Consider the following 19904-nt stretch of genomic DNA (forward strand, 5'->3'; position numbering starts at 1 on the left):
CATGCCCTCAAAAGAGCATTACAATGTGATAAAGACTTCTCTTGATTGAAGGAAATGCTTTTACTGGTTATCGGACCTCTTTTATACTATGTCTATTATTAATTGTTTGTCTAGTCAATAAACTATAGATAATGATATGAATAACAGACATGAGAAAGATTTCCTTTTTTAACAGCGTCCAGTGTAGAATTTAATCCTATTAAAATAGTGTTAAATTTTCATGAAAAACTCTAAACAAGATCACTACGCAGATTTAATGGTACTTGGCTCAAACATCCCGTGAGTTCCAGTTACGATCTGGCAGTCCCAAAGTGGAGTAAACACCTAATAAATGCCGGTTAATAAATAAACCGGTTGCTTACATTTAAACGAAGTAAACGTTGAGACGAAATGCCAATATATTGTAACCTCACAACAACAAAACAACCGTTCATTAGAATCAACATGTTTACTATTTATGAGCATGTGCCGATTATTAAATATTTTAAACGGAAAATAAGTGAGTGAGTAAACTATTCCTCACGTTCGTGGGGTTCATAATACAATGTTATCCATTTCGTAATTTCGAAATCACAGACTGCCAATACTTTCCAATTTATGAATATATCTCTCAACTCAAGTAACAAACTGGTAGTTGAACGGCCATTTTAGAAAATGAATCGATCAACATTAGAAGAACGTGTGAAAATGATTAAAATTTACTACAAAAATGGGGATTCAAAATGCGTTTCGAGCCATTAGAAGTGCCACATATTGCAGTTGGCGTCTACGAACACTAGCTAAATTACCACATCTAGGGCACTGAAAACCCTCAATCGATTGAAAAGAGGCCCAAAGTAATCCGGAAAAGGTATGGTGCGCATTAAGGACTCGCGGTGTCATAGGACCCTACTTCCTGGACCAATGATCCGCGGCCATGAACCGATAGTTTGAAATGATTTGGCCTATTTACGGGTTGGCTTGCTTCCGGTAACGTTGTGGCACGTAAACAACGTTTCGTTCATACGCCGCAGCTTCCACAAGGCATCATTGGCCTGCGCATTATCATTGGGCGGGCTGAGACGAATCGAAACGTGTACGACTTCCGTGAAGTAGTCCCAGTCTAGGCGAAAGGAGGAACCTGGGCCCCGCCAGATGATTGCACGATCGTGGCTAACGGAATGCAGTTCTCGGGATGCACCGGCGCTCCACTCCGGTCGGGTCGGGAAGTCCCGCCAGCCCGAGGCCCGTAATGGCCGGCACCTGCGGTGGGTGTTAATTGTGTATGAAAAATGATCGTTCCGGCACCCGGGTCCGGGTATGGGTTTAATTCCGCCAGCAGCGTAATCGACGGGCAGTCGACCGTTCTAATGTGATGTTCGGATAGTTTCTCAAGGCCACCACGTCTCAGCGCGGCGGCCCGAGTCCCGTCGGGGCTGCGGCGGTGAGCCCTATTTCCGCACACAAAGTAGGTCCGGACGTCGGCGGGTTCTGTATCGTAGCGGCCCCTAGAACCTTTCAAGGCAACCGGCAACGGTTGCCCCGAAGAACCTCAGAAGTCACGTACGCCAGCAACCCGCTCACATTGCGGTGAGCAAGCGGTGAGCAAGCGCTCTCACGCGCTGCTCACGGTGCTGCCGCTTCTCACTCTCGCGGCTTCTCTCTCGCTGTCGGCGCGCATTTCCTGATTTTTCGCGCATAATCTCGCGCTCTCGCGCCGTCCAAAGCCGGGCCGCGCGCGCGCGTTCCCTTTCGCTCACAATGTTACTAACGGGGCAACCTACCACCCCACTGCCAAACCCGCGGCCCGCTCTCCGGCTCTCACTTTTCCGCGTGTCGGCTCATCGCGGAACCGCGCGAGGAGCCGCCGGAACGCCAGCCGAGAGCAGCGGCGGCAGCCCGTTCTGTGGTGGCGAATGTATAAAATCACTTCACGCTGGCCACCGTCGGATCATTCCACGCTCAGTGCGCCAACCGCCCGGATCCTAGTCCCGTCGTCGACCCCAGTGTGCCCCCCTCCTCGTGTGTGCGTGTGTGTGTGCCGGTGTGCGTGTGAGTGTGTGGTCCAGTGCCAGGATTACCTGTGATACCGTCCGTCCGCCAAAAGGATCTCCTCCACGTTGCTGGTGCCCGCCGAACCTCAAATCAGTCACCGAAAATGAATCTTGTAAGTTAGTGGCCCAGACTGGTGGCCCAGTTACACGGACCGTTTGCTGTATGTGTGCGCGTGTGTGTGCATGCTCTGATCTGAGTGCCGAACGCTTATGTGACTTGGACGCCAACGAAACACACAAAAAGCCTAGTGATAAGCAACCGGACCGTGGCCGATGAGTCTGAGATGATGAGATGAGCGCAGATGTTGGGGGCTCTAGACGGCTTGGCCTGCTTCGGGTGTGCCCGGTCTGCGTCCGACTGTACGTGCGTGTATGTGCCACAACCACAGCATCCACGGGATCAGCATGGACCGCGATGGAGTTTGGGGTGAAAATCTTCACACAAAACCCACCCATCCGGGGCCCGAGACTCGCACGTGGCGCCGGAGAACTTCAATGAACGCACAAGAGGGGTACCCATTAGGGGCCGCTCCGGCTCCGGCGCAGTGCCCGTGTGCTGATGGATGGCTGAATTGATGAAATTGAATGATTGGAGGTCTTTAAACGATCCACCGTGTGCAGGCAGCGTCTTCTTCCGGGGGGCTCGCTTGCGCTGCTTCCTGATGCCATCGTGACCTCTCTGTCTCTCTCTCTCTCTCACGCACGAGTCAAATGAGCTTCTCATTTAAGGCTGCCCTAACGCGAGGAAGGGCACATCACCTTGCAGTGATTGCGGGATCTCATTAACAGGTCTTCATTATTGCCTGCGGCCGCCGACTTTAGCACGCCAAAATTATCGCAGCGAAGCAGTCGACCCTCCCATTAAGTGGCGCCATTTTTTGGCTTCGTGGCGTCGAAAAGTGTTCAATAAAATGCGATCATGTATCAAGGGCCTCGGGTTTTTTGATAGGCGAGTGGATTAATTTTCAAGGTTCAACCGATTGTTGTTGGCTTCGGTTTTTGTTTTTTGCAATTCGAAAGTGAGCAGCACCAGACTCCTGACAGAGCGATGGCCGGATCAGCCAAACAGGATCGAGTGTTTTGCATTTATCACCGGTCACTGGAATGTGGCGAACACAATACGCTGATGAGCTGGTTGGCCATCGGCGTTACAACGCGTTATCGTGGCGCTGCGCGTGCGTTGCTCGCGATTGTGCAATTATATGATCTTGCTCCTGCACCGTCAAAATCCGCCAATTTTTGACGAGTTTCGCGCGACGCAAGGTTATCCAGCCAAACGCGATCGCTGATCGTGTGCGCTTTTCACTTTGCCCGCCCCAAGGTGAGGAAGCGATCGGTCTCTCTCTCTCTCTCTCGGTGACCGCTCGGTTGACGATTAATGGCCAGAGTCACATCTAGTTTAGAGCGCCTAGTGCGATCTGATAACTCGTTTTGTGGACCCTGGCCACACTGGCCGCCCGCAGAATTATGATTAATCGCCATTAGTAAGCATATTCAGGCCGGTTCGGGACCCCCCTCGAAAAGCGAGGGGGCGCGATCGGAAATAATAGGGATTAGGGGGCCCGGAATCGGAACCGGTAGCGCGTTGGCTTTTTCGCTTTCGATTGGAAGGAGCTTCTTCGGTCGCTTTCGAATCGCCGCTCCCGGCGGTCACTTCCGAATGCCAAACGGACCGTTGCACGCACGGTGCGGTGACTATATTTCACAACTCGGCGGTAGTTCAAATGCTTTCTCGAGGGTCGGTGCTCGAAATGTGTCGACCCAATTTTAGTTCCAATTTTGGTGCAAACGAAGATTAATGCTTGATGCTGAATGTGCCTTTTTGGTGAATATTTATTAATATTTTAAATCCGGGTGTGACTTGGGTATATTACCGTTCACATTCGTTAGGTGTGAGAAGTGCCATGTGTATTTTTTCAAAATAGATATTGTTAATAGGGTTTAGTAGAGGGATCAAGAAATGACAGTATTGCAACCAATCGGGCGTCAGGGTTTTCTCTTGCCTGATTTGATCTTTCGCCTGGCTTCTCATAACAATTATAGTAATTATAGTCGGTTGACATTGATTCCCAGGAAACTATCTTCCTTGGAGGACATCCAACTGAGCTTTGTTGATTAAAATCCATAAAATATTATAACACCGGTAACGCAATGTTGTTGCCGCACTGTCGATATCGGCCCGTACAGGACCAACCATTGTCGGGCGAAGAAAAATGGGTGAAATGACAGCTGAACGGAGGTTCGCGTGGTGGACGACGGTGATTTTCCACCGTTTCATCGTATCAAGACGCAGTGCCGACCTGAACCGGTTTTGCGGCCCGCACAACGTCCGTGCGCACGTGGAAAAGATTCCAAGCAGATTTCCCTTTTTTTGCTTCACTCGGTTGCTCTGCAGAGGATCGTCGATCTACGGCCCGGGTCCGGGGATGCGGTGGAAAGGAGCCGACGCGAACATAAATGAGAGTGAGCCGTTAATTGTCATTACGGAATCAGTGGGGCGCGCCAGCGCGCGTCTTTCGGTGGCCTTTACAGTCCACTGCGACCTTCAGACCGCGGCCACCGACGGGCCGCAGCCGATCCGGCACGCCACGGAGACCAAGTTCAACACCAAGTGGAGGTCGCGGACAGAAAACGCGCGTATGGCGCGTGCCCGCCATCTGCGGCGCGCACTGATACGTGTCAGCGGGGGCTGCGCAACAAGCATCGCCTAATTAAAGCCCATCCACCGCCGCGACCTACCGCCGAGCCGAAAAACGGCCCACCCCAGGAAGCTGCCGGGGTCCGCCGGGTGTGCCATTGACATTGATTTTATGATTAGCGAGGCACTAGTGAGGTGCGAGATTGTAGATCTGCAGCCGGCCACAAGTCACCGAAGGGCATCACCGGCAGGCCGAAGGACATCGCGCGCGATCGACACCGGTGCTCCGTGGCCGGAAGTGGCCATCAGCGCGACAGCACAAGATTGCCCCGCCTCGAACCTTGTATTTGGAAATTGAACCATCATTCGGAAATCGGTGGAAAGTTCACACCGACGCTCCCCCCTACGGATGAACCGTCGTATCTGTCTGTCCGGCACGTTCCGTCCGGTGAGCGTATTAACACAACAGTAATTAGTACTTTTCAAACCGCACCTAAACAACCGCGTTTTATGACATTACTCAAAAGAAAGCGGAAAATTTGGCCAAATAAACGGCAGGGCACGGGCAGCCCTGCGGAGCATGAAACGTGCCGCCCCGAAACGCGAAAGAATGGAACGTTAAATGGGGAAAAATGCGAAACAATTCGAAAGACTTCGGCGCTGGGTTAAGCGAGGAACGCACGAGCGCTACAACAATTGGCCGCACTCGTGATACATTGCGCGGCGCGTATGGGAAGCGCAAACAGCAAACCGCGGTGTGCGTTATGCGTTGATTCGTATGCGCACTTGCGCTATCGCGTGCCACCGGCGATTTGTTGAGTAAACGCGAAAACGCGCGCGCCGTTCGATGATGATGATGATGATGGGTTGAGACGACGTTTACGAACCCGTTTTTTCGGTCTCGCTCCGGTGGTAATATAATAAAAAAAACAAGTTAAGGCATTAACGGCGGCCGATTATGGTGACGATCTGCACTCATCTGAAGGGATGCGGGCCCCGCTTCCGGGATGTTGGGACGTTGATTACAATAATCGGAAAGGTACAACGTAACACATGGGCTGAAAAGTCCCTAAGAAAGAAAACGCGTGTTTTGTACAAAATTTTCTTTACACAATCAATCCCCGGTGCCGGTTTACCGTTTCGATACCGTTTTAGTAGAACGATTTTTTTTACCTCAAAATAGACCGCAAATTCAACGATAACCTCTTTAGTGGACTGAAAATTCCTACTAGTGAGCGTTTTTATGAGGTCTGCAAAGGGCCAGGAGTCGCTGGAAACCAAATCTGGCGAATACGATGTTCGAAAGCTACATGAATGAAACTACGAATAATTCTAAGTTAAATTCTTGTAGTTTCGCAATTGTTTTGATTGAATTGTGACACGCTGCGTTGTCTTGATGAAACAAGATTTGTTTCTTGGCCGGCGTGGCCGTGTTTTGCGGTCATTTGGTTTTGCAATATCGACCTTTAAATACGCTCCAATTACTCAATATATTATTCACTGCGGATGGTATTTCCCTTCTCAAGATAGTCGATGAATATTCCACCACGAGCTTTACAAGTTGCACTCCACTCAGATGACGATCGTTTTGATTCTGGAGTGAAGTGATGGATCCATGTGTCCTCTGTTGTCAAATATCGACTCAAAAACTCCAGTTTCGGAACGGAGTCCTTAAAACATTTTGCATAATGCATTGCTTGAGCGGTATTTTTTCCCATCAAACAACAGTGTAGCGTTCAAGCACGAAATTGTTTTCGATCCACTATTTTGAAAGTAACAAAAATAGTGTCACTCTTCGCAAAATGACTCACAAACTGATCTTATCAAATATCTTGAAATTTTAACAGCTTTCTGTTGAAGATTAGTACTCACTGTAAATGCTGTGACTTTAATAAGACTAGCGTCATCTTGCTAAGGCCGAGACTTTCCAGCCCATGTGTTGTTTACCGAGGGCCGCCGGAGCATTGCGTTGTGCGCCGACTTCCGTCAACACCTGCCGCCATCGGGTCCGCCCTTTTTCCGCCGTTCCTTGAGGCTGTAGCCGGCACCGTTCTATGCATTGCTTTTTCTCTTTCTTGTGGGCTTCGGGGAGGCCTCAATTTTCGGTAGTTTTTCCGGTACGAAAAAATGGTACCCAAGTTCCGAACGTAACGCCCGTAACGAGTGCCATTTTGTGCACACCACACGGAAGACGACGTGACGGATGCGTCCGTGGAAAATTGAACGCCGCGAAAAAGCCGGGTTCGAGATTTTCCTCGCACGAGTCTCGCGAAATCACATTTAAGCTACGCCCGCCCTCAGATTTTAATGGCCCCCCCGGGCGGAAAGGATCTAGACCCTGTGCCTAGAGTGTCCTGCCGCGCGTTCGATATGGATCGGCGATAATTAAAAGTTGACCACCGTCAACGTCCGCCACCACCGTGACCGTGTCCCAGTTTGTTTGAGGGAATGGTGCGGAGGGGTAGAGGGGGTGTAGGGGGGTTGTTGTTCACCATCGACCACCGGGTGGTTTATGGTTTCCTGTCCCCTCGTGTTCATTTCATTTCGGGTCACTGCGTTCGGTGGGAGCGGATACATCAACCCCCGCCCCGTGTGTGTGGTGGTGTCCCTATAATTTATAGCAGCACATTCTTGACGCTTGCCACCGACCGCACCTAGCGCCGATCGCCGCGCGAGTGGCCGATCCGTTCCGTTCCGTTCGATCGCATCGCGGCTGGTCAATCAGCTAATGACGTAACTGCGTTTCGCGATGTTCCTCTGCTTCCACGCCGGGCTGGCAATTTGAAAGCTCCGACAGGAATGCCGTTGGCCGGTGGTGGCCACTTCCCCGTGTTGGCCAACACGGACACCTGGGGTTCGAGAACCAGGCGGAGAACTAGAAGATTGGCTGCGCAGTGCTCGATCGATCGATGCTCGGGAAAACGGACGGCAAAAGGTCGACCTGACTGATCGCGGGGAGCTCGATCATCTGCCCGCTGGCTGCCGGAGTTGCGAAAAGAGAGGCAGGCCCGCTGCGCGTTGGCCAACCGGCGAGTTTCGCGTAGGGTTTCCGGGGTGTTCCGTCCGAGTCCGAGAACCGGTGCCGTAAGCTTGCGCACACGCGCTTGCGTGGACCGGGCCAACCTTTGCGTGGTGATAATTACACCCGCGCCTGCGTTGCACCACCATCCATCGACCAGTGTGCGTCCTTGGTGGGGATGGCTGCCCTGGGACAGCTGCTACTGCCGTCGGGGACATGGTGTTCGCCATCAAGGTTCACCGGTGGCCACCTGGTAGCCCGGACCCGGACGTGCTGGTGCTGCATTCCGTGTGCGCGCCGACGTGTCCCAAATCGTCGTCTGAGAAGGCCTCCCTCACCGACTGTTGATTTATGAAGCATTTTGAAGACAAAAAAGAGGTACATGTCACCTGGTCGCCGACTGACGCAAGTCGGCCAAGCCGATCGCGTGGCCCCGATAGTGGCGGTGGTAGGTAGGCCGGGGGTTCAAGCACGTTGGCGAGGACAGAATGCACATCACGGAGCCCGTTCGACGACGAGCTACAATTTTAACCGCTTTTTTCGTTGGCCGCGCGTTGATAAATGATCTCTCGCCGCTTGATCGAGCAGCGGGCCCTTTTCGGGGGGATCCTTGACTTTCGTCGTTGGCCGCCGCCGCCACCTGGCTGGAGGACGGCGGCACCGGGTCCTCATTAAGCCGTGGTCCGGTGGCCGAGAGGGGCCCTCGAAGGCGCCGAGACCTTCGCCCGTCCCGGGAGCCTTCGCCGATCGGTAGCGATCGCGCCGGTTCAGGTCCGGATTTCGTAAGGGACTAGTAAGGGTTGTGGGGGAGGCGGCTTTACTGGCGAGAGGCGTGATACAAATGTTTTCGATTAAACCAACCCCCCGAAGAGGTCTCAGCCTGGCTGCGTACGTGATCCGGGGCTCGGCTCGTAAACGTACGCAAATAATACGCCGTACGCGCCGCGCCGAGTTGGAGTTTTGTTTTTGTTTTTTTAAAGTTTTAAGAGTCTTTAGGCCTTAGGCCCTTTCGCCTCTGTCGGGAGGGTGGGACATTCTAGAGACTCTGGGCTGGGGGCCTCGGTCTTCTGTGAATGCAGTGGGGATGTGGAGATCAATAGTGCTGGCTCTGGAAGAGCTGGCTGGCTTTTGACTTGGAGGTTTTGGCCGAGTTGGAGTGTGAAAAACCTCACCTGGGTTTGTGGGTCAAGTTTGTCCAGCGGGAGTGGCGGCGGGGGCACCGTTTGGCAACCGTCGGCCAATTAAAATGCATTGCACCGCCGTGCACCGTTCACGGAGCTCGCACGAAGTTGGCGGAAAATGGCAACTGCCGGGGCTGTTCGAACGCCATGTCCAATTGCGCGGTTTCGCGGTGACAATTGCCAAACGGCCCAATTGCCGCCCCGGAGACGGAGGGGGGGCTCCGGTCCGGTCTCACGGTACGCCACGTTCCGCGATAGTCGGTGGTCGGTAAAAAGGGGCTCGGATTAATACGAGGCTGTTCAATAAGTTCGTGGCCTCGATAAGAAAAATATATTTTTATTGTTTCGAAATTCATTTTGTTATACAGTTTAACCTCCCTGTAAATCAATGTGCTTGATCCTACGAGGCTCCAATTTAAAAATTCCATCCCTGAGGCGAAAAATTGGAATCCCTTGAAAATTCGCTTCCACAGCTGTTATGACGTTATCATTTGATGAAAAAGGTTTTTCACGAATTTTTTAAACTGAAAATAGATGAAAGTCGCTTGGGCCAAATCTAGTTCAGTCAAAAAATTGGTTATACTGCTCAATGAGATGGCCAGACCTTATACTAAACCTCTTTCAGTAATTCGACGATTTTCCATTACGATATCCCGTATTTTTTCCACGATTTCAGTGGTTGTGTCTGTTTTTTGACGTTTTTGACGTGGATCGCCTTGAAGGCTGCTACGAAAGCGTTTAAACTCAGAAACCCCCTTTCTAACCCTCTAATTAACGGTGAAGAGTCCTCATACTCTTTCAACATTCGTTCTTAATTTTCCTTTACTTTTAAACCCTTCAAAAATAAAAAATCAATCACTGCAAGATACTTAATTTTTTCCATTGTAAAATAAACTGTGATGCGTCGATACTAAATGGCTTGTAAAAAAAGGGACCGGTTGAAATGCAACTTCACATACGTTCACAATCAAATTAGGCTCTGTTCTCGGCGCAAAGAACTTATTGAACACCCCAGTAATGGCGGACGGCAACTCGCTACTGTCAGCTGTCAACGCGATGTCCGGCGGAACCGTGTAGGAAGTGTCCGTCCGCGACACTGCTAGCCGATTCTGGTCCGCTCCAGCTTGGTTCAGGCGCTAGAGGGATCCGCCAATAAATTCACGTCCCCGGTGAAGGTTCCGACACCAGGTCCAAGTCCACCACCCCAAATGGCAACCGAGCTTTATGACCGCCGGTTGCACAATCTCGGTCCCAATCGATCGATCGGCCGAGCGGGCGACTGGCGTTCAGGTGGTGGTGGCTCGCTTCTCTTTCTTCATCTGCTGACCCTGGATTAACAGCCCATCGGCGACCACAAGTGCGAGTCCAAGGGGCCCGTCAGACGGGGCCTGTAACGGGTCTCTATTAGCTCGGCTCGCTCGATTAGTATTCTCTCATAAGTTGCGGTGCCTTGGCGGGCCGGTGGTAGTCGCAGTCTGCGGGGATAAGCCCGAGTCCGGAGTGCACTCATGACTTATGGCCAACCGGAGGGAGGCAATAAATAGATCGAGCAAGGCTTCATAAATTCCGGTGCGCGCGACGCGAGTGGCGTTTTCGTCAAGATCACCCGTTTCGCCGGTGGCTCACGTCAGGTGCGCAGCCAACTTCACGCCAACACCTCCTGGTGTGTGACCTCCAACAGGTTTCTCGCCAGGCTCTGGCCAGTAGCGTACCGACTAAAGAGTTGACCGTGTTATCGGGTCGTGTAATGTGACACCTCTGGTCTGGTCACTTCTTGTTGACAGCTCCCGCGAATGTGGGTCAGTCGGCCAGATTCACAGCTCGAGACAAGACGCAGGACAGAAAGCGATCGAGTTTTGGGCGAGTTCCGGCTAGATCCGATTTGTTGCTCTGTGGACTTCTGCGGACCCAAGTTCTGCGCTCCTGTGTACGCACCCAAGAAGCTGGTCTGACCGCAACCGCACTTAGGCCGTGCACCAGGAAGGCGCCTTATGCAACTTAATCTACTCGCTGGCCTTTCCGAGCTCGGTGGGAGATACATTATTGGGCTGCGGGGAACATCAGCCCACATCACGACGCCGACGACGTGTGGGAGCACAGAGAGGTTCTTTCTGGTCCCCTCCCGGTGACACGATCGTTCCGCAACCGGAGAGTATTACTTTACGGTGTAACCTGTCAAAGTGTCAACCGGGCCCGATTGGGTTGGCAGCTTGATCACGATTAGGATGACGAACACGACGACGACGACGGTGATGGTTGGGTGCTGAAGAAGATGTTAATGATACGGAAATGAGACAAACCCCGGCCTGATGAAGCATGAACACATGAAGCGAAGTGCACCGAGGGACCACTAATGGGCCCCTTATTCTTTCTAACATCATCCCCGGCCATTGCAAAACGGTTCGGTCGGGAGTTCAAAATAATTTGATCAAATGGAGCGCCCAACACCCCCCGGCGCCATTATTGGCATTTTGTGTTGGCGCCATGTGTCAGGGTGTCACGGTGGGGACCCGGACAAAGCGAAACAAAGCGAAAAACGGCGATATGATTTGGGATTTCGTAATGCGTTTCCAATGCGTTGCGAAACCGGGGGTAGAATGTCCCGGGGCGATACTCCGGCTCGTCGTCTTTTAATCGGCCTGGTGTGTGTCGTTACGCAAGGCCCCGTCACTGTAGCTACAACGTACCGTTAGGCTGAGGTAGCGTTGTTGTTGTCGCTGTTGGGTCTTGTACCAGCTGATAGCCGTGCCTGATGCCCTATCAGGGGTCCCCAGAATGAGGGTCCACTAGCACGGGGCGCACTTGCGAGGGAGACCCTTAGGAGACTTCGTACCGTAGCCCACAACATGTGGACCCTCAGTTGGGAACGAGGGCTTCCGAGTGCACTCCATGAATCATATCCTCTGGCTAGTGGACCCCATAGCAGGCGGTTCAAAAAGTTTTGCGATTCGAAGGAGAAAAACAAAATGTTAATGTTTCGAAATACACTTCATTATTCAGTATAGTCTCCCTGAACATCAATACACTGGTTCCAAAGAGATTCCAGTTTATGAATTCCATCCCTGATGTGAGAATATGGAAGGGCTGCAAAATTCGCTTCCACAGTTGTTATGACGTCATCATTTGATGAATGGCCAAATCTGGTGAATAAGGTGAATGCTTCAACAATTTTTACTTTAATTGATTGATTTTGGCAATTTCCAAAATACTCTTGTGACACTGTGCATTATCCAGAAGAAAAAGGTTTTTTTTTCTGCTTTAGCTGGTGTGAAAGGTTACATTCATAGTTTATTGTTTTACAAGTTTGCAAGTAATCCGCTTGCAAAATTCCATTCCGACTTCGGATCCGAACAACTAGGTTCACTCCACTGTTTAGCCTATTGTTTTGATTCAGGATCATGGTGATAGACCTAAGTCTCATCCATAGTGTTGAGTCGGCGCACAAAATACAGTTTGTGGACGATACTTGATTTTTTTTACTGTGAAAAAATACCGTGATGCGTCGATACTAAAAGGGCTTGTAAAAAGAATGATTTGACAGATTGAAATGAAACGTCACATACGTTCATGTGAAGAGAAAAAAAAGAAAATAAATAAAGAAAAAAAAAAGAATAAATAAAGCTAGTAGCATCGCCCTCTGATATTTAAGCACAAAACTTATTGAACAACCCAACGCAGGCTACAGACCTCATTATAATGTACATTAACCAAATCTCCCGCACGGCACTACCAACGGCCCGGACCAATACGGACGGCGGCAGACTTGTTCTCGTTCGCTCCCATTCACGCTAGAACCGGCGCCGGTACGCAAATGCAACGCTATCCAGGTCAGCTGCGGACCCGGGCTGACGGGTGCTACAGAATCCATAAAACTCGGCAGCCGGCCCGGGCATAGGCTCACTCACGATCTTTCGAACGGTTGTTGTCTGGTCCGAAATGGGGTGTTGCCTCGGGTGTACGCCGCCGTTGTTGGCTTACACGCTGCCCGATCAGATAATGAGGTCCGCCGAAGAACCTCTGGGCCACCGGGCGCACTAGCGACACCTAGCGTGGCGCAGCCAACTGTCGGCAGTTTCTCCTGCTGCGGGCTACCCACTCCTCGTCCGAGCTACTATTTGTTACGATCCCGTGTCTGTATGTGAGTGTGTCAGTTTGTTTGTTTGTTTGCCAGGCACTTGTGAGCGACAAAGGAAGGCGAGCTTGCTCCACCGGTCTGTGGGACTTTCGCTTTCGCCGGACCACCTGCTGGATGGGATGTGTGCCCGGGTTGCCCCGCCGTAGCTGATCGATTAACGAGCTACCCGGCGGAAGCACCGCGAATCTCACCGTCTCATCCGATGGCACGTGCCCGGGCGCTGTCAAGTACCCGAGCGATCGCTTCCAGCTTCCGTACCGGACCGGGGAAAAGAAAGCGCTAATGTCGCCCAACTAGCCACGTGTGGCGTCAAATGCTGGCTCTCATTTTCGGTCCGAATCGATTGTTGCAAGTGTACCGCTGAGGTAATCTCCGTAAACGGTTTTTCACGCACCCGGAGGCCAATGTGTGGGGCCGCGGGTTTCACACTTTATGTCATCGCGGCACATAATGCGCCCCTGCCCGGGACCGGCCGGTGGCTCCAGCGCGGAAAGAAAAGTTTCGCCCGACTTTCCTCGCGTGGACCGCGTCATGGTGGCACCCGACACTCGGGGAAATCTTCGTCGGAGCCGGAGGCCAGCGATGGCCATTATGGCATCGGGCACCGGGAGTCGGTGTCGGTTCCGATTGTGTTGGCCAAGCGATGGCCAGTCGATTGAATTAGTTAATCACGTCCATTCCCGCGCGCACGCTCAATAAAGCGAATCGGATCTCACGGTTGTGGTAATAGAGCCTCCGGGGGCGCCGGGATCGGGTTTTAAAGAGATGTCGTTGTTAATGAGCCGGCCAGATGAGCAACAGACCGTGAAACGAGCCCAGATCTAATTGTGATTTCATCACGCGCCCCGACCGACGGATCAGACGGAGGGCGACCTTGGGCGATCGTTGCAACAATATCGGTGACTTCAATTCTAATGCGGGCCAATTTGTTCAACAACTCCGTTTGGGGCTAAGGGTTGACTGATACTTTGGATTTCATCACCTTTTTCCATGGTCTGACTTATCATTCGCTAACTCCCCAATTTCTGGTATCTTCCCCAACAGTTTGCCGTGTTCTTCGCTGTCATCCTGGCCGTGGCCACCGTCACCGCGCAACGGTTCGCGTTCCCACACACGAGTTCCCAGTTCGGGCTGGCCTCGCTGACCGGTGACTTTGGCGGTCCGACCGCGTTCTCGGGGCAGGATTTGTCAGGTACTTTGAATGCTGGTATCAGAGACCCAAGACAGAACCGAGGTGAGTGGCTTGTGTGGGGTGCGTAGCGGGGTGGTAGGGAACACGGGGAATATTTCTCGGTCTCGATATGCGGGGATGCAGCCAGAAGGCCGCGCTCTGGAGGAGCTACGTGGCTGCCCCAGCAAGGGTGGCCACCCTGGGGTGATTCATGCGGTGCGGCCCACCGGTAAGGTTCCGCGGTTCACCCTTTGTGTAGTACATTAAAATAGGTGTAAATGTAGCGCCACGTAACAGCCCATTCCGGGCACCCCGGGAGTTGTAGTTTGGTGACCTTTCGTCAGAGCTGCGTGGTTGTGGGCGATGGCAGTGGTTGTTACGATGTCAGCGCTCCAACGATTTCTGGTTCGTCCGTCACGGAAGCGAGCGGGACAGGGAAATCGGGACAGGGACTAAATTGTTGGGTTACTCGGGCTCGTGATCGCGAATACTTTGTAATTGCGTAGAGCCATAGAGGGCGCCAAGTGAGGGGCTCTAACAGTAACGGTAGTTGGCATTCACATACCCTGTGTACAGTGTCGGGGAGAGCGTACTGGATATCCTTAGCTCGATAGTAATGGGAGTTGTGTTTGGTGTTTATTTCGTTCGGTCTATAGGGTGAGCAATCTAGTGTTTGGATTACGTAGTTTTTGTTGAAACCAAAAGTTTCCAACCAGCCAACTTCACTTTCGCCGAAGAACCAACATTTCTCGGTAGCATATGTTTCTTCTTCATTTTGGAAGAAAAATGGGGCGATGATGCCGCTAGACCAAAATCCGCAACAAACAGTCACTCGTTGCATTGGATTCTCTTGCACGACGTGGGGGTTTTCCGAGCCCCAAATACGTATAGTCTGAGTAAAGCTTTTAAAATTTTCCAATTTTCTGCCGGCGTATAGCGTCTCATTTCGTAAACGTCATAGTTTCTGCAGAATAAAGTTTAATGTCAAGTAATCGGCAGTTTAATATCCAAACACTAGATGGAGCACCTTATACATTGAACTGGGTTGCGTTGTAGGGTGGTGTACTTAGCGGTGGATCTCTTGAGCGCGGTTTCGCGGACTTCGGACTGATCACTGTTCTGCTCTTCCCCCCATCCCACCAGGTCCCGTGGTGTTCCCGCCCGCCCCTGCTGATGCGCCGGTCGAGTCGAGCGGAGTGATCGTCGGTGCTTCCGGCTACGGTTTCGTGCCACCTAGTGCGCCCCAGAGTAAGAGCCAATAATTTCCAGAGACCTCGTTGCTTGGTTTGCGAGCGTCCTACTGTCCAACAACGCCCGTACTACCTTAACTAACACTGCACTTTCGATCCGGCTGCGTCACTCTGTGGCCTCCGCCATAACTACCGCTACCGCCGCTAATACGGACCTATTCGTCCCTTGCTTTACCTCGTTAACAACGCTCTAACCTAAAGCCTCGGCGTAAGAGAGACCTTCTGGTAGCGACGAGAACGCAGTCAGTGTTGCCAGTGTTTGCCAACTAAGGCACCCCGACAACACCAAACAATACTTCCGACGGAGCACGTCGAGTACAGATTAATCCCCGGCGACCCTAATGAGGCAGGAATGCGGCACAAACTAATCGCATGCAGATAACGGGGGGGCACGCTACGCTCTCCGCCCGCCGTGACGTAACCACCTGGGTCCAAGCTGCCACAAAAGCAGACAGCCTGCCAACCACCGTGCCAAACGGACGTGGGAGAAGAATTCTTGTAGATAGACTCCAGCAGCAGCGGCTGCTAATGGGGTATCTGTCGCTGGACGTCAGACCGCTAACAACAGCCCCATAAACGGACAAAACATTGGCCCATCTGCAACTAATTGTCGCTTCTACTAACTAAGCTGACACCCTGAGAGGACGCAGCCGAGCGCCTCAGGTTAACGTGGAACCCACAGACTCATCCGTTGCCGTACTACCGTTTCGTCTAGATTACTACTAATGCACCTACAACCGCCAGCACCACACCACCTACAACCAAAAGATCCCCCCCCAAGATCCACGCCACTTCCCCAGCCACTCGGTTCTATCAACAACTTCCCATCACCCGAGCTACGGCCCCGTCTAGAGAGATGCACACCTCAAGATCACCGCTCGTGACAGCGGACGGTGGAGCGGAGCGATGAGTCGGCCGACCCTGAGCCAAAACCAACTACCGGATCAGGGCCAACCGAAGGTTTACGCGCGGTCTGGTCGCGGTTTTGGGCCCGGCGTAGCTCTAGCGGCGTAGAATCTGTGACTAACTGCTTCCACCGCACGGAGAGTGGAGACGCTATGCTAAGATTACTTTCGATTCATTACCCAACCCGCCGAAGCTAACCCGCGGTGTGAAGCGCCCCCGCACACCACCCCCCGCCCCGTAAAAGCCACTCTACCACAACCCAGTGCCCAACACAACCTTTTCTTCCGTTTCAGACACGAATGCGTTGTACAGAAACTTGCGATACTTCTAAGTCAGCTACTTAGAGTAGACCACGCCGCCGTATATGATCCACCTGTGAATCCCCCTGTCCTGTCCCAACACCCTGCTATCCACACATTCCTCATCGCGTTTTCAAGATCGATCACCGGGGGTTTTCTGGACCCGGCGTACCATGTACTTGAGTTAGGAAAAGCCAAGCCCTCTTACTTAACCGTCACCGTAACCGGCCGATAAGTAGCACACGGTCACTAGGGCCACGGTCCCAGTCACAGAGACAAACGTAGATACATCAAGTCACCACCGATCGAGGTTAGAGTTAGAGTAGTGGCAGGTTAGCCGGAAGCCACGTCCGCTCGTGTCCGCCACTCGGCGTGGAATGTGCTCGAATTTGATGCCATATCAAATTGTCCCAACCGAAACGCGTCGGCTCTGCCGGGCCGTTTGGCCCTCCCAACTGTTGGAGAACCTGGACGCAGGACTCTTCCGGATTCCAGCTAGAGTAGGAGCCTACTTGTCTAGTTAGCATTCACCGGTGACGTAATGTAGCATTAGAGCTGGATACGGTGTGTGAAGATATTTATTTGTAAAAAAAAAGTCGTGTAGCGCGTATCCCTGTACAGTTCCAATCCACAGTCCCCCCTCATGCTGAATTCCACTCCCGATCCTCCCGATCATTTCCTCATCGAAGCGGCACAAAGTGTATAAAGAACGTCGAACTCAACACGCAAAGCACACGGCGCCAGTTACTAAGCAACAACCTGTGTAACATATTCAAACATCCTTTTTGTACAAACGATCCTGCGAGTGCGAGTGAGTAGAGAAGCGAGAGAGCGAGACGGAGAGCGATGCGGGCCAGGGGAAGAGATAGAGCGAGACGAGAAGCTCGCTCGCTCCATTCCTTTTCCTGCCCAATTCTGGCTGTACGATAGTTGGTAGCTATTAATTGGTAACTTAATAAATTATTGTATAGATGACATTTACGATACGACGTCTTGGCGTGCATTTTTGGTCGATTGCGATCTGGTCCACCCGTCCCAACAGGTGGCTGTGCCCGGTTCTGGTTCCCGGCTAACAAGTCTGGGTGGGAGATTGGAATGGCGAAGGATTTGAGTAAACAAAAAAACGCAGCTCCAGCTCAACCTGAGTCTCAGCGGCGCACCTGGGAACCTGACGATTCGACCTGGCGTGGGTCTCCCTCGAAGCCCTCGGCTGGACATTAAGAGTAACGAATCCACTCGTGTCGTGTCGCCATCTTTCCGCTTGGCTTTTGTGTGCGGCTCCCTCCCTGGTAAGGAACCAGCTGGCGGCCTGGCAACAGCGAATACCAGAATAGTCCACTTGAAACCGGTGATCGAGGCAGCGGCAACAGCCGGAACGAACGGCGACGACAACGACGACGGTTTTTAGTTCACATTCCGACAGCCTTTCAAGGTCGCCCGTCGCATAGTTCTGCGCGCTCTCGGCACTTAAGAGCCCTCCCACAACTCGATCGGCTCGCCTGATCATCTGCTGCTGCTGCTGGGTGGCTGGTGACTCCCGTGGTCCGCTAGTTTCGCAACCGCGTAGCTAACAGTCAGCGAGTTCGCTGATTGCTGCTGCGCCGCCACCTGGCCCCGCGACGCGACCTGACCCGGTGTAGGAAGGACGCCGGACGCCGAGTTCCACCGTAAGCTTCCTCGTCTGAGCGTGTACGGGCTAGGACGAGACCAACCCCTTCCGAATGCGGCACCGGCGCGCGTACGATTAACTCCGGGTGTCAACTGACAGCAACGCTGACGCTAATAACACAGATCCTCTGAGTCTGGCCCACCCGTCGCCGTCGCCGCGCCATGCAGTATGCTATGCCTTTATTGCCTCCTTTTCTCCCATCGGTCACACCCGCACAGCCCCCAGCCCCCGTCTTCTCGCAGCTTTGGTATGCTGATTGATTGAATTGGCGTTGTGCAATCGGCGACCTCCCGTTCGTTCGCGCTGTCTTGCGCCGCCGCTCGTGCCAAAGCCGTCGCTGACCACACGCCGACATTGTGGCGCAGGTGGCGAAAGACGTTGTGTACAGCACGGGGTAGGGCGTTCGTTACTCGTAGACCAACAACCGGTGCATATCGCACCGCGACTTGTACAGACTAACCGACAACTTGAACTTGTACAGACACCCTACTAAGGAATTGGCCTGAACTGACTGACAAACCTAACCCCCGCCCCCCCCTCTTAATCGACCGCTGACCACGGAATCCCTGGAATGTGTTTCAGAATTCAGGAAAAAGGTGCCACCACCGTACCGGTACCCGGCGGGGATCTGGAAGCTAGCGGCTTCCGGTTTGGCGACGACCGGAGCATCGCAGCGGCCCAAGAAGCCCGGCATCGTGAAGCTGTCCCCGACGGTTCCGGCCGCGTATCCGGTCGCGTACAAGAGGCCAAGTACCTCGCCCAAGTGGTTCCGGCCGCCATACACCCACAACACGCCGGCGGTTCGGAAGCCTCCGCCGCTACCGCCACCGGCCCTCGGCGGAAGTGCCGGCTACCTGGGTCGGCTGAAGACGGGCGGATTGCCGTTTGGGACGAGACATTGACGAGGGACACGGTGGACGAACGGTTGTATATACTTAGACACAACGCGAGCGATGTGCGGAGCGATCGCCATTTTACCATTAGAGCGTTAGGATTTCGTAAGGAAGCGCGGCGAGTGTAGCATACATAGGTTCCAGCTTTTACGGTCATTTAACGCGTGAAGTTAAGATGTAACCCCCGGGGCGGGCTAGATGAATGGTACAAAATATACTGACATTACACCAAACTTTGTGTGTTTCATTTTGGTCGTCCTCGTTTCCAGTTTTATTCTCCAAATGTCCAAAATTTTTTTTTACGCTGCCAATAGTTTTTCCATGAATCGGGAGGGAGACGGGTTGTAAATCAAATCGTACAAAATATAAGATGATGATGATTATGACGATGAAGAGTGTTGCCTCTTAGCCTCTGGGATCTTACTGACTCCGAAAATTTTATTCATACAGAATTTCCAAAACATCCAAATTAACCCGCTTCAAAACCTCAAATCGATGTAGTCTCACTCATTTTTTAAATTTTCGATTAATTTTTAATCTGCTCATCATCATAATTAAAGCTTACAATGAGGGTTTTTAGCTAAAAATGGTTCATTGTGGTCATGACCGCACAGTTCAAACTCGTAAGCGATGTGCAGGCTTCCATTTGTACAACTGGAAACTAAAGCTCAGTGAAAAGGGAACTAAACACATAACCTGAAGTAATTTAA

General features: G+C 52.3%; 1 protein-coding gene across 2 annotated transcripts; it reads left to right on the plus strand.

Moving 5' to 3' along the window:
• Positions 1-1960: 1960 nt before the first annotated feature.
• On the plus strand, positions 1961-19014 carry LOC131210025 (uncharacterized). Of its 2 annotated transcripts, XR_009156857.1 has the most exons (5): positions 1961-2146; positions 14051-14240; positions 15321-15425; positions 16627-17443; positions 18884-19014. XR_009156857.1 is itself a non-coding variant. In XM_058203209.1 (4 exons), exons 1-4 carry the CDS (start codon positions 2138-2140, stop codon positions 16662-16664), a joined length of 342 nt encoding a protein of 113 aa, XP_058059192.1. In that variant the 5' UTR covers positions 1961-2137; the 3' UTR covers positions 16665-17601. The 2 variants fall into 2 exon arrangements, 1 of the variants encoding a protein (XP_058059192.1); XM_058203209.1 differs by lacking the exon at positions 18884-19014 and having other exon boundaries at positions 16627-17601.
• The last annotated feature ends 890 nt before the right edge of the window (positions 19015-19904 follow it).

Source organism: Anopheles bellator, chromosome 2 (assembly GCF_943735745.2).
Source record: "Anopheles bellator chromosome 2, idAnoBellAS_SP24_06.2, whole genome shotgun sequence".
Classification (NCBI taxonomy): domain Eukaryota; kingdom Metazoa; phylum Arthropoda; class Insecta; order Diptera; family Culicidae; genus Anopheles; species Anopheles bellator.